The 15,381-nt window shown below is 37.9% G+C and overlaps 1 protein-coding gene across 1 annotated transcript in view; it reads right to left on the minus strand.

Annotated features, from left to right (window-relative positions):
* Nucleotides 1-421: 421 nt before the first annotated feature.
* The window catches only part of LOC139735046 (acetoacetyl-CoA synthetase-like), a 25,279-nt gene continuing 10,319 nt past the window's right edge, over nt 422-15,381 (minus strand). The window contains exons 6-18 of the mRNA XM_071645823.1: nt 13,804-14,000; nt 11,107-11,260; nt 10,342-10,422; nt 9,256-9,380; nt 8,573-8,637; nt 7,600-7,722; nt 6,802-6,915; nt 6,280-6,405; nt 5,605-5,674; nt 3,984-4,042; nt 3,012-3,214; nt 1,817-1,946; nt 422-1,033 (exon numbers count right to left, since the gene is read on the minus strand). Of these exons, the coding sequence (XP_071501924.1) occupies nt 915-1,033; nt 1,817-1,946; nt 3,012-3,214; nt 3,984-4,042; nt 5,605-5,674; nt 6,280-6,405; nt 6,802-6,915; nt 7,600-7,722; nt 8,573-8,637; nt 9,256-9,380; nt 10,342-10,422; nt 11,107-11,260; nt 13,804-14,000 (1,566 nt within the window). The 3' untranslated portion in view covers nt 422-914. The remainder of the gene's footprint in view (nt 1,034-1,816; nt 1,947-3,011; nt 3,215-3,983; nt 4,043-5,604; nt 5,675-6,279; nt 6,406-6,801; nt 6,916-7,599; nt 7,723-8,572; nt 8,638-9,255; nt 9,381-10,341; nt 10,423-11,106; nt 11,261-13,803; nt 14,001-15,381) is intronic.

The raw sequence follows: 15,381 nt of genomic DNA on the forward strand, positions 1-15,381 counted from the left end.
TGAAGGATAATTAGAAATCCTGGGAGTATATTTAGTGGCAGTCATATGAATGGTGATGATAAACCAAGTCTTTGGAATTAATTCTTTACCTGACAGCAATTCCAGTCATGAAGAGTAGTATCAAGAGATGATATTGGCACAAATCTACAGAGTGATGGGAATTGAGGTAATTTCTTGAGATATTTGGCAAGAAACAGACTCTTGACAGAATCCAACAGTCATACACCTACACCTCTAGTTCAACCATTGGCACAATTGTGTGGTGATGAGAGCTGTTTGAGTATCGAAGTCATGGAGGATGTCAATGAGAAGTGAACATGTATTTTAGATGAGCACCATCCCCTCATTTGGACATAAGATCATTCTTCATTGTATCTATTCATATCAGGAGAACTGAAGTCTCCCTCAAGATTTTGCAATAGTGAAGATATTGGGGCAGAGATTTGTACTGCAAATATATGATACCACAAGATGTAGTGCAGTCTTTCCAAGTGTGTAGCCATTTCTCTCTACAGTTCTGGAGTCCGTGAGGAAAATGAATATTTCACACCTTCTATTCTTATACGTAACTTCTGTAGGATTTGTTAAATACCTCAAAGACTGGGTTTTGTGTCTAACATGGATTTTGAATGAATTACAGTGCCCCGAGATAGCTTTACTCTAATTCAGAGAAGCCAACTATCAGCCACAGAAGGTCTAACTTGTCGTGAATACTAATACCAACGGTCAAACTCTCTTTCCCCACTATGCAATGTCTTCACAAAAGGCTGCTATTGACAGCTATGAGCACACTCACACTATTGTTTTACTAATCCAGTTTCCTCAGAATATACTTATTTACAATAAAATATATACCAGAGGTCTATGTTACCCCTGTAATTGTGCTATATAAAGTGAGCTGTGAGCTGTGGAGGTCAGTTTTCAGGTGCTGTCTCACTGGTGGGTGACGACGTCGTGTCCACGTGAGCTTTCTTGACTGGCTGCATTGCACTTTGAGTAGGAGGGATGGGATTCTTGTTGGGCTTGTAGTAACCTAGCAACAGAAACAATCAAATTAGATCCAATTACTGTAAATCATACATTTTTGTGTGCATGAAACTTTTGCATATTTTGCGAGGCGCTAACATTCACAAAAGTAAAAAGCACACACAGGTTCTTATCTCCATAATGCATTAAATACCAGTGACGATTCGCAAAATTTTCATGCAACAAATAGGTAATCAGCTCCAATTCACACAAGTTTCATGTGGTGAATGTTTCTCCTTTTAAAGGATAAATATGATGAAAATCTGAGCCAATTAGAGACACAGTAAGAGCCAAGAACAATAAAACCTACGTCACATGATTTGACACTTGAAGGCAGGAAGAAATTACTTTGTTTCATGGATATTCTCACATTTTCTGACCTGGAATATCTGGAGCACATTTCGGTGGCATATCACAAAGTAAGAAAATGAGACAAACACAGTTCTCAGTGATCGTTTCTTGCTTTAGCCTTGTAATTGTTCCAGAAATGCTTTTCTGGAAACCAACACCCGGCAAAATGTGTTTCTTTTATCATGTTGAGCTTTACCAAGTTTTAGAGTGGTTCATTCAAAATAATTTCCCAAAAACAAAAGCAAAAATAGGATATCATCATTATGATAATCTCCAATATTGCTTTCATTACAATCATGACTAAAACTGGCAGTATTGGCATTTTTATCATTATCATTAATATGATATTAAACACAACAATCATCACGACCTTATCTACAGCTACAATTCATCATCATATTTACTACCCTAACAAGAATTGAAATCAAGCAGAATCTACCTTGTAACTCAGGAAGGTTCTTGTAGAGATCGAGAGAGTCAGGATTTGAGAAGGCTCCTCGCTGGACGATCTCCTCTCCAGCGATGATCTTCTTCACCGCCACTTCCACTTTCTTGCCGCTGATGGTGTACTGCAAACATCAATCACATATCACATATTAACAGTATAAGTCGCCATTTACTATAAAAGTGAAAGTTTTCATGCCAGTCATGTTTTTTTTTTAATGCTCCACACAGCAGAATGAATTTTTGATGTTTCAAATTTTGTGGATGGTCACGAAAATTGAGCAAGTACTTCAAACAGCACACTGCTGCCATGGAGGTTAAGGGCTTTGGCAGTACATATTACGGTGAAAGGTAACTTAATTTGACATCAAATTCATTCATGCTACAGGGCTAACAAACATGAGGAAAACTAAAAGCCAAATAGGTGCTAATTTCACACACTTTCATTGTGCACAAGTTGTGTGTCATGTGAAATGCAAGAAAATAACCACACAGCAAAAATTTCCACTTTTACAGTAATGTGGAGTACAAGCAGTATGCCATCCATGTCAAGGCATAAGCTGAGAAAATACACTGACAACAGAGAAGTCATTCTGACACTCTCATGCAGAAATAGAAACCATTTTTAATGTCACACTGATCCATCTGGAAGCAAGTTTTTACAAGCAGCATTAAATGCACACACACGGTCGTCTCTAAATATGTCAGCCCTTGAAATAGTACGCATGCTATATCTGACAGGTATATAACCAGTGGCGTTTGACCCAATGGCAGAAAAAAAAAAAATATATATATATATATATCTGCAATATCATAGCTCAAAAGTCACATTATAAACTGACACAGCATCTAACCAGGAGACTCAAAGATTTTATAACAGAGATGTTGACTTTGTAGTCAGGAATGGAAATTGTCTTAATCTTGGATCGAAAACACATTTCAAGAAATTAATTATCTCCCTACATCTCATTACTCATACGTATTTCCCTAAATGCATCTTGGAACGCAAGATCAATCCCTAATTACAATTTCTACCTCTCAACAGGAACATTACCAGTAAGTAGCGATATTACCTTCTAAATTATACATGTCTCTGCAATACTTGACCTGAATCCTGCAGTAATGTGCTTTCTTCTTTACAGAGTGTTATATAAAGAGCAAGTTAACAATCATCATATTTATTCACTCACAGGAATGTCCTTGGTCTCTAGTATCAAGGCTGGCACATGGCGGGCAGACAGCTCAGATCGGATCAGGACCTTGACTCTCTTGACTACTTCCGGGTCAAAGGTCACACCAGAGGCCATCTTGAGGAAGAGGATAACTCTCTCCTCATTGAGATGGTTTCTTTGAGGGACACAGAGACTGTCCTGAATCTCTTTCAGTCTCTCCACTGCAAAAAACATCAATACACACATATGGGACTATCACGATTCAAGCCTGGATAGCATATTCTAAAACCAGAAATTTTCGCATGCATGAAACTTTCACGAATTTTGTTAAGAGACTAAATCTAATTCAATTCAGTCATTCATTCAAACTTAAATACACTTGCTTCTCCAGTTCTTCTGGTGCTATCAATGATTTCAAGATGATATACATGGTGTCCAGCTTTTTATTGTTTTTGTCAAAGAGGAACATAACTAGAGACTGATGAATGGAAGTTGCCATGACAACAAACTCATAATACTGCCTCTTTACTGTGAGCCAAGAATGGAGGATGACTTATTATGCCTATGATAAGAAAGAATTACAGTTCTTTTATGTGAATGACACAAACATACAACAAAAGAAAGAGAAAAAAAAAAGCTCATTAACATCACCTCTTGCAATGGTTTTGAAAACAAAATATGTAAAAAAAAAAATTATTTGTGAAATTACCAACTTGAATCAATATTGCCTCCCCTAATGCTTTATTTATCATATCCATGATGGAAAATTGTTAATTTTTCTCTTGAGAAGTGACAATACTTCTTTCTAATTCAGTCGATGTTGTTCTTCTTTTCAAATTCATGCACTCTTGACATTGTCTTACAAGTCCAACGTCACAAATTTCATGGTTGCAAAGTACAAGTGTTGTATATGGCATATACAGTTATTTCTTATTATAGTTCTACTGATGTTTATGAATTGATGGAGAATAAAAACAATGAAAATCTCACCAATATTGTAGATGTCTGAACTGCCAAACCGTACTCCATTGGGATTCAATGTCCCATCACTGAAACAAAATGCAAAATGATTTAAAAATTAACATCTTGAGAGCAAAAACAAAACAACAAACAAAAAAACCTGATTGTGGCAACAAAAGATACTTGCTGTGGATAACACTTCATGTATTCATCAGAACATGTCTCACCTAATCATGACTGTGAAGTTGATGGCTGTTGTTTGCAAAAGGTTTTTGGGCAGTATTATAGACAAATATGTTCATTGCAGAATGCAATGGTCTTTTATGCCATGTGCACATTACCATGAGAACTTTGTTATGACATAACATTGCTTTCTTTCAAATAATTTGGAAGATACACTAAGAATTCACTCACTATAATATTACTTCTCCTCACAAATTTTTAGGCAGCTGCATCTAAAACAGATTGACAATTTGTCAATCAGTTGCACGAAAAGCTCTGAATCATACAACTTGCAGATAATCATACAATTTGCAGATAATATTTGGTAAGAATTGAAAGCTTAACTAATTGAAAGTAATTATTCCCTATACATGTACATAGTGTGACGTGTGTAGCTTTTGGCGTATGAAAGGGCAGAAGCTGCTAGTGTGTGCACATGTTAGATTTGACTGTACAGGCACAGTGCATATGGCATATATCTTGAATCCAATTCAGCATGAATCTGTCTCAAAGCTGTCCATTGTAAAATTGATGATATTTCACACATTAAAAAAGATCACTCACATTAATTACATAAAAACCATATGGCAGTAAAGCAGTCCTCCAGTTGTGTGTCTGTGAGTGTGTCTCATCCAAATACTGTTTTAACCTTGGTACTTAAATCATAAATCACAAAATAGAGATAAAAACCTCACTCTTCCCATTAGCTCTGTCATTTTTACCATGTGAAACCTGTTATCATAAAGTGGTGAGCCTAGGAGGGAACGAAAATGTGAACATTGAAAGTGATGGCAAGATCACTGGCCGTGATTTTCAACCACATAAAATGTACCTACATGTATCTCTTTATTTGAACATTTGTAAGTATCTATTTGGTTGCATTTTACATTGAAGTTCATTGTATTGATATTCTTTTCAGATTACCTGGGTCTGGATCTGAATTTGGATATGATCATGGCAGTGTTACATTACTGTACCATAGGCACCGAGACTCAAACTCCATGCACCTACTAAACAGGATATTTTCCTGCCTGGATCCCTAGCAAACTGGAGACTGTGGTTGCACGAACTTGAGTACAATATTTTGTGCACATCAAGAGTGCAAAGTATGAGGTCCCCTATGGCAGGGGTCCAGCTCAAGGGTTATAGATACTCTGGTGCTATCTTAGTTTGTTTGTTTTTTAACATCTATGACAAAAGAAAAGAAGGGAGGGGGAAAGCTTAATCTTAAGGAGAAAATACATCATAAGTTGGAGCCACAGAGCTGAAGCCGAGTAGTCCCAACTCAGGTGGGAGAGTGGGACATTTTGCAAAAAATGGTGTCCAGGGAAAGATCTCCTGCCAAAGCGTTGGAGATGGAGGAGTTGGAGGACTTTTTAGACAGAGAGAAGTACCTAGCAACATACTCGCTTGGTTCAAACAATCTCACCTTCTTCCCTGCATGAGGATTCCTTTCGTGACAGGGTCAATGTTGATGAAGTCCCCGTGAGCCCAAACACCTGGGTAAGTCATAGAAAAAAAAAATACAGTCATTACATCAATATGTTCTGACAGCAAAACAAAATAATCATTTAATTAGTATAAATTTGATATTCCATCAAAAGAAAGAAACACCACAACATCTTCCCAGGGTAAGACAGGCATTCCATAAGCCCAATCCACTGTACTGTATGTGTCAGGGACTTACCATGGTTCGCCTCAGAGCTCAATTTCACTTTCTCACCACTGGGTCGAGACAGGTTTGTCTTTTCTGGGTGTCAATCAGTGTTAAATTACTCATTTGTAATCTTGCCTGTATGAACTACACAGTTGAACGCAAAAGACGTACAGTATAATGTCACATGCAGGTGGCTTTCAGGGCCTGATAGAATCATCAACACACAAGAAGTGGCAAAATTACCAGGTATACCTCATTTATATTTATAAAAATCGTACATTTGATACAAATCACAGCCTGTTAGGTCTTGATACTAAAAAGAATGTCAGCTTTTGGCAAAACTTTCACATCACTCCATTTCATGTTAATTGCTCTTTATTTGGCATTTGCAAAATACAACCAAAGACAGACACAGCAATAGCCTTTAGTTCTGACACTAAAACCAACCTCTGTACTTGGCAAAGTAAGCCTTCTTGTACTTAAAGCCATCCGCATCATTCCAGAAGTGTGTCGGCATACAGGGAAACGGTTTGATGCACACTAACTCCCCACTCTCACCATACACTGCCTTACCTGAGGAAGAAAAATAAATCACCATGGGCATTCACAAAGATTTAAACAACAACAACAAAATTGGCAGAAAGAAAAATGAAAGATGAACATGAAGAATATAATGCCATCCAAACAATATCCTGTTGTTTATAGCAGCTGCAAATATGTCATCATGAAATAATTTCCCAATTCATAACCTTCTGGTGTTAAGAAAAATGTTCTACTCACTTAACCTTTGGAACTTTCATTTCTATTGTTCATCAAAGAGAGAAAGGGGGAAACAGTAGTTATATTTGTGCCAGTAAATCTCAAGAGACTCTTGACAACCATTCAGTTACCATCATTCTGAGTGTTTCAGTAATTATAACAACCCATCTACTTTCATGCTGGACCAGTTGACCATTGTTTGAAACTTACCATCCTCATTCCAAGCCTCTATTGCCATGCCCAAGTTTCTGGCCTGAATCTCACCACGGTAGACTGGTACCGTCCAGTTCTGTCCAGCAAAGCAGGATACCAGGTCAGTGCCCCCTGTGGAGAGATGCAGCATTAAGATGACACCTCCATTAAAGTCTGTTACCATGGTAACTTTCACAGACATGATGGAGTGCAGTCCACACACAGATTATATGCGCAAAATTCATCTCATTCATCAATTTTGGGATTGATAAGGAAGTTATAAAAAACATTTGTACCAAAATATCGCTATTTCTTAAGCTTTATTCAGTGAGAAATAACCAAAGCTATGATTTCTCACATGAATTAGCATATATCAATTCATATAAAATAAAGAAAACAACTCTTGTAAATTCAGCCAAACAGCTTTGTAGATTATTTTTTCCTCTACCTTTATGCTAAAATTTTTAGGCAAGCGGGCGATCTGTGGCCAAGATCTTGTGGGTCATAATGCCCCCCTCCCCCAATGTAACAAGACTAAAAGACCCAGACCATCACCATTACCATCATCACAATCATCATCATCACTACCATCATTTTAACCAGCATCATCACCATCATCACCATCATCACCATCACCAACATCATCATAATCATCATCACTATCATCACCAGACTCATCATCATGATCATCATTATTATTATCATCAGCATCAGCATAGTCATCATCATCACCACCACCACCACCACCATCACCCAACATCAATCACTACCACACATGTCACAGACATTCAAGAGATGCACATAAATGTCACATACCAGTGATAGATCCGAGGAGGAGGTCCTTCTTGATAGAGTTGTAGACGTAGTCATAGGATGCTGGTACCAAGGGGGAACCGGTAGAGAGAATTGTGTGCAGCTTCTCCAGTTTGTGGGTCTTACCTGGGAGACAGGAAGTGACATCATAAACCATCAAAGAAGTTGACACACATGCTATTGACCAATTCGGGTTCGTTGAGGGCAGCAGACATTTTACGGCACAGGGCGCAGCCATAGTGGGTGTATCGGTGTGTATCAGCCGACCCCCCCTGCTCTCCCCCACCCCGGGCAACATGTTTATCACGCACTTGTAACAAAGGTTCGCGCACTAGCAAGCATTCGCGCACTCAGTACGAGACGCCCATTGGCTAAAGCAGTTTTTCATTCTGCGCGCGTGCTAATGTAGGGAGAGGGGTGGGGGAGTGTGGAGGGGGGGGGTCGGATGATACACCCAGTATGGCTGCGCGCATGCCAAAAATACACATAGCGCGTCACAGAATCGGTCAATAAAGACTGCTGCATATGTCACAACCTTACAGCATAACATAGTACAACTCATTCTCAAAACAGGTGTCTGATATATGTGTACAAGAATAGTTTATCTCGTCTGTCAAGGAGAGCAAATTCAGAGAGCAAATTCAAATTCAGGATCTTTGTGTGTGCATGCTGACAGGAAAATCAAACAGTTTGTCTTTGAGATGATTTGTAATGTCTGACATGGACAATTATACTGACGTAAGAGTAAAACAAATCTTTCCCACCTGCCCTGAATACTCATAGGCTTGCCTCAGGCATACTGGTGTGCGGGCTAGTAGCATAATAGACCGCTACGTAAATGTAAAAGGAGTAATTTCCTTCATCAGATCAACTATGCAGACATTTCTTGTCAGAAAATAGCAGTGCACATGAGACATAATCTCTGGCAAGGTAATATTCCAAGAAATCATTAAACAACAAGAATGAAGAAACTCACAGGGATGGACTCCCTTGTCCTCCAGCACAGACAACCACTTGGCACCGGTTCCTAGAATTGAGATGCTGATGAAAACAACACCATGGCAACAGTAATTGGATGATGAATTGAACAAATAGTTCATACACTTTTTAAACAGAAAAGTCTGCCTACAGGATGGCACATGCGATCTACTTCAAATTTCACACCTTACTATTCATAGATTCCTCATATCTTTCTCCATAATTCTTCCTGTATTTCACTTGTCTGTCATGTGATGTTGTGGCTTAGACTGTTTCTGCTCACACTGAATGCTACCAAAAATATGTCTTTTGTCATTAATAAAATATCACTGTGCATTTATTGCCCAGTGAAACAAGCTAAACTTAACTACTTCAATAGATAATCTAATCCACTGATATATTTTCTTGTTGCAAAGGAGCTTCATAATAAAGAGGTAGTCTGTATGCAAGGCTAAATTTCTTGTGTTGACATCTTATCAGGGAAAGGAAGCTTTTCCAAATTATGGAAAGAGCACAATAAACATAACACTTCAATTCTGGTGAGTACATATAATACAAGACAACTAAGCCGTCAAAATTTGAGCCTTTTTGGATATTCAACTTTCCTTGTGAGTGCACTTGAAGTGTTGCACATTTTTTTGGTCTAATACCCCATAAATGAAAAAACAACAATTCACTCACTCTAGACTGTCCACAAGGTCCCAGAGAACAGAAGGACCAGGAACTAATGGGGACCCATCATACAGGACCACACCACTGCCTACAGCTAGAGCTGTGACCAACCAGTTCCACATCATCCAACCAGTCTAGAAATAGAATCAAATATTATTTTATATCAGTAACATTTTCCTCTCTTTTTGTTCTAACCAGATTCACATGACAGCTTATCACAAAATGGCATTAGTGAAATTTTAGCAAAACATGAAGAGCAGCAATATTTCCATGGATTCTTGTATAAGTACGGCAGAGACCCATTTCCATGAGCAACAAAACCTAAAGAGATGTCCAAAAAAATCTGACACACAACTAGAAACGCATACACAGAATTACAAATGGAGAGAATTGTCCCTTGAATACATGAGTTATCAACAAAGCAAAAATGGGCCCACACACACCTTTTATACATGCATTGTGTCATTTTGTCTTGTTTATTTTTGTCAAAAAATAAAAATGAGAAATAAAGTCTTTATATATACCATAACATATCCATTAGATCATGTCATGTACTGAAATATAAGCTCAAAGTTTACTCTGTAAAAGAAATTCATATACAAGCTTATTTCAAATAAGATAACTCAGACAGAACTGGGGCCCGTTTCATAAAACTTGTCATCAGTGACAACTGCCACATTTCTATGACAAATTTGCTCTCAGCCAATCAGATGCAAGGATTTCAGTAGCTTGTCACATCTATGACAACTTGTCACTGATGACAAGTTTTATGAAATGGGCCCCTGCTCACTCAGGAGGTGTATTAAATGAATTATTCAAAGTCCAAGAACACTAAGTATTGATATCAACAATTTCAAATGGTTTCCGATTATTTTACTTTTTTCTATCTCATTTTACTTATGAGGTTGACAAAAAATGTGAGAGAAGAGGATGTCTTAATCCATTTTACACCTGCATATCTCAGCAGTCATGAATATATAGGAGTATCTTTTCTTCTGCATATCTTCACAAATATCTTCACAATGTGAAGAAAAATCTGCAGTTGCTCTGAAGTAAGACTGTGCCTATCACGACAAGACATTTTGAGTGACTCACTGTTGTGTAGTAGATGATGTTGTCTTCTCTTGTTAGGTTGCCATGGAAAACATGCTCTTTGAGATGCTGAATTAGAGTGCCCTGCGGTATCAAGGAGAAAACATACAAATCAACTCTCATGACACAACAGCATTGTTAAGAATTCATAAATAGCACACTTGAAATATATTTAGACTTTGTATAGGAGCTTAGCTTTCATTCATAAGGGCTGTTTTGTATGGTTTCACAGATATGATTCCATCTGCATATAATGTTGGTATGTCTATAGCCAGAGTGACGCTAAGTGAAACTACATGAAGTTTCACAATGCGGTATTTTGCTTTGCATAATTTTGGCAGCGTGACCGCAAACTTCTCGAGAAGTAGTTCCTATGAAACTTCCTGCAAGCACTTGGGAAGTTTCTCACTTCTCGTAAAACTATGCACAGTTTTGTGTAGTGTGGCCACACATGGTTGAAACTTCAAGAAGAATGTCATGTGATTACATCCATTTCATGTTGTTTATGCACATTTTGCATTCTTCTGCACACTGTTGCACGTTTGCATTTTTTAAAGTCATGGAGTGTACATGTTTTTTGCCCACATGGTGAATACATGTTAGAGATTGAAACAATGAATAATTTCTCATCTCTAAAACTACATATAGTTTTGATAACACTGTGACTATATGTGCTCAAACTTCTGGAAGTTATCAGGAAGCAAACTACAGGTGGTTTCATATAGTGACCACAGCTTAGGGTGTTACACTCAATGACACTATGCTTACCCCAGCCGAGTGCACCATACACTTTGGTGCCCCTGTGGTCCCAGATGAATACATAATGTAGAGAGGGTGGTTGAATGGAAGCTGCTCAAATTCCAGGGCGGGGTAGGTCCCGTCAGGACACTGACCAGAAGCCAGGAAGTCTGGGAGGAAGATGCTGCAGGGGAGGAGAGGGGCGGTCAAGAAGGAGAGAGGTAAAGGTCAGAACTGGGTACAGAGGCTGAGACGCCCATGTATACAAGTTTGGCAAATTCTTGCACAATGAACAGTTTTATCGGATAACAGAAAGTATCAAAAGGAATTTATCCAAAATGTATAAGTAACTTCAGTTAATGCAAACTAAGATGTTATTAGTTCATGTTAAAGAAGTTTGAGAAATATCACTCAATTTGCTCAAAAGCTATGTATTCTTCAAGATTTGGTTAAATCCATGTGCCGCCACAGCTGGATAAGGAAGGCTACAATTCATGATGTCACAGTAGGGCAACTATAAAAGAAAGAAAATTCCACAAAATTTCATTTTTAACGAAATTCCATATTTCTTTATCTTGTTCCTAAAATACATCCAGTGTAATATCCTTCCCCCGACTTTTGAAAGGCATGAGTGAAGTGAGCACTCTTTCACTATTATGCTACAAAAATGAAAAAACAGTAATGGTACAAACTTTCGTTTTTGAAGTATCACTTGATCAAAATCAATTTCCAACATCGCTAAAATTGACCAGCCATTCAGGCTTTCAAAACACAAGCCTAACATTCCTACTTTAGTGCCAAGAAATTATAAAAGTATGTTCTACATGCTCCAAATATGTGACCCGCGACAACGGTTTCAGGCAAAAGTCGCAAGAGGAAATTCCCTCCTAGGCGGGGTACAAAGATTTTGACCATTATTTTTGTCGATTTAGGTTTTTTGCAGAAATCGAATCTTTGATATGTTTTCTACATCTACAGTAAATTTCGTAGCATAAGACTAAGTTTTTCCTATCGAAAATGGAATTTTAAACACCCTATGTTGGATCGCACTCGTCAGTTTCGAGCTTCTTTCGAACTCCGCGCCAATATCCCCAGCGTTGCTACGGCGCGGGGTCTCGCATGCGATTGGCTGGTGCGTCGCATACATTTACATAATTCGGCTTTCGAGACACCAGTTGCAACGTTTGGGGAATGCTTTGTCCTCGCGTGCACGATTACATGCTCCATTGTTCTTGCTATAGTGGTTTATATACGCTCGCTCTGTAGTGCGTGCTCTTCGTTTGGCTTTCTATCCAAACTATTCTACCGCAATGTTCTACAACGGAAGTGAAACAAAAATCATGTAGCATGACATAACCGTGTGAAAAGAAAACTAGATATTCTCAAACTTGTCTACTTGTACAAGTAGAAGAAATTATGACAGCATGAAGGTACTGGAGTAGATGAGAGGAAAGGAGCGGTCACATGTGACTAATTATATTCAAATACTACACGTCAAGATCGCACCAAACTAACGAGTCGAGTTTGTTTGTTTGTTTGTTTTGATTTAATTAGCACCACCGAACAAAGCAACATATGCGTGTCTTGTAAAAACAACACAAACAGGAAGTGTGACCCTTGCCAGCACAAGCAATTTTCTGCCTTCAAAAGGGTTGCCAATGATATAGACAAATCAACCACAATGAAAACGCGATTTGTAAATGTGTGGATTCGCCACCGCTCCTGTTACATGCACACGGTCATGGCGTGTGGATGCCATTGCATAATGCGTGCACCACACATATGTACGCCATACGTGCAATTATCGTATTCGCCATCTTGAAAGACGCACTGTAAACAAACCCGAGCGAAACGCATTGTTTTTCGGCTCCATGCGCTGAGCTCCGAGGAAGGTGCCCGGGAAATTTGACTCTCTCAGTGAGCCAATCAGAAGGCGATGTGGTTGCTAGAGGCGGAGCTTAACATCGATTGGCACCATCGTACGGATGGGTGATTCTCCCCTCGCATCGACGCTCGGACATAGTCTTTGAGAAAGAGGTGAATCTTCAAAGCCTGTTTTCTCGCAATTTTGTCAGGCTAACAACTTAAAAAGTGCATTTTATTTCTCTTGCTATGCCCACTTATGGTGCCGAAGAATACAAGTGTTTTATATCAATGCAAAGCTTAGGAAATGGGCAATGTGATTCAGTGAAAAAATGAATTTTCAAAATTCCCGACTTTTGCCTGAAACCGTTGTCGCCGGTCACATATGCTTTATTATAAAATCTGGTTGAATTTAGGCATTGTATACATCATTACTGATTCCCACTTCACAATTTATGTCAAAGCTACAAACCACTAATCAAATACAAAAATGTCATCAAAATGCTGTTCAAAGTCCAAAAAGAAATTGGTGCCTGTTAACACAGTAGACACTTTTTGAATGTAAACAAGAATATAGTATTTGATATACGTGTATCTATGGAGGTTGCATTTGAATATGATAAGAGAATAATAGAATTTCTACACAAAACACATAAAGGTCAAATTTTCATTTTATGTCTGCAATTATATGAACAAAGGTCTGTTATGCATTTTATATACTAAATGGATTAAACATTAAACTTCAGCGTTGATAATGTGGTAAACTAAAAGTTTATGAATGTCAAGGGAATTTTAAGCATCTCCAAACATCCAGTATCATGCACCTTGCAGTTTTGAAAAGATTCAGAGATGTTTCATGCTGACCTGTTTGGAATGTTAGAGATGTCCAGTTTGTCGGCCTGGTGGACATAAGGGATGACCACCACCTTTTCAAGTTCTGGCAGTGCTTCCACCACCTGGCGGAGTTTGCCGAGGTGGTCATGGGTTCGGCCATTATAAACCACCGCATCGACGGAGAAAATGACCTTTGGTTTGATTTGTTTGAATCTGTCCAGCACTCCCTAGATAACAAACAAACAGATGAGTGTTTAACTTTACAAATGACGTGGCTTTATAAAGATATTAATGAAATGAATATTGCTAAGTTTCCCAAAGGATCTTTGTGTATAGTAGATCTGATACTTGATGTCTTTTGGTATTTACAATGAGACGACAAAGAAAACTCTTCTCGCTTTCTTTAATTCATTTGAAAATATTTAATATCACACATTGAGCATTAAATCTTGATTACGTGGAATGTCAAGCAAAAACTTTTGAAATAGATGAGCTTTAACCATCATCTTGGCTGGATTTCTTTTTTTTTTTACATTCTAGAGAGCAACATGTGATTCCATTACACTTAGATTCTCTAGAAGGTTACATCGTAAAAATAAACTCCTGGTCTTTGGAAAAAAAAAACAATTGGTGCTTAATTTGATCAACAGATTATGACATCATTCAAACTTTTCTGTTTATTCCATAAGGACTGTTGGTATTATCTTCTCGAGGTAACAAAATTATGAAAAATACAGAATTGCAATTTTTACTCAAGTCCTGTAATAAAAACAATAGTTTGTTTTCAACAGAACTAATCAAATTAATGCTCTCTTTCGGCAGAACTAATAAAATTTTGATATCCCCCATCAAATTAATTACTATTTCAAGCCACGATGAATGGAGATCGTCAAATTCATGCAAGTAAACAAAACCAAGAAATCCTTGATTGCAGAACAAACAAATGGGTAAATATGCCCTCTTAGACTGGAATAACAAATTTTGAATTAAAATGACCAGCTCAGTAAGGATCTGACCTGAGTAAGATTACTTCCCCAAATACCCTGCACAAATTTTCAGTGGGTCAAGGCATATAAATTTATGTGCAGTTCTCAGAAATTTGCTTAATCTTAAATTACGTCTAGACTTGGCATGGTGGAAACCCAATTAATCCTGTAAAGCAAAGTTGATATGAACAGAACAATGTCTGCAACAATCTTCTGTAGGTGGGACTGTTGCGGAGCTGAAATACAAAACTAATGCAAATAAAGTAACAACAGTGAAATGGAAGGAAAGATACAGCTAGTTTAGCATGGTTTCGCACTGTTCACATTCTGTGTGTCATATTTCACATAACTTGTGCCAAGAACTTTGTTGTTTTTATGGGGGATTTCAATATTAAATGGAAATGAGCACCATGTTCTATGCAGTCTTTATAGGAGATTGTGTTTGTTTGTATCATATTCATATGGGCAAAACAAATCCAACTTCTTTTAAAATTGAGTTATCCTGCAGCTAGCTTTGTGTTATTTTATAAAAAGGTTTGAAATTACAGTGGAGATACATACATGTATATGACATAGTAATTGAAAACCTTGAGTCATGGGATTTAGAATTACAGTCTGTGAT

The sequence above is a fragment of the Diadema antillarum genome, unplaced genomic scaffold (assembly GCF_040938485.1).
Source record: "Diadema antillarum isolate AM-2024a unplaced genomic scaffold, OU_Dant_1.0 seq00000562_RagTag, whole genome shotgun sequence".
Taxonomy (NCBI): Eukaryota; Metazoa; Echinodermata; class Echinoidea; order Diadematoida; family Diadematidae; genus Diadema; species Diadema antillarum.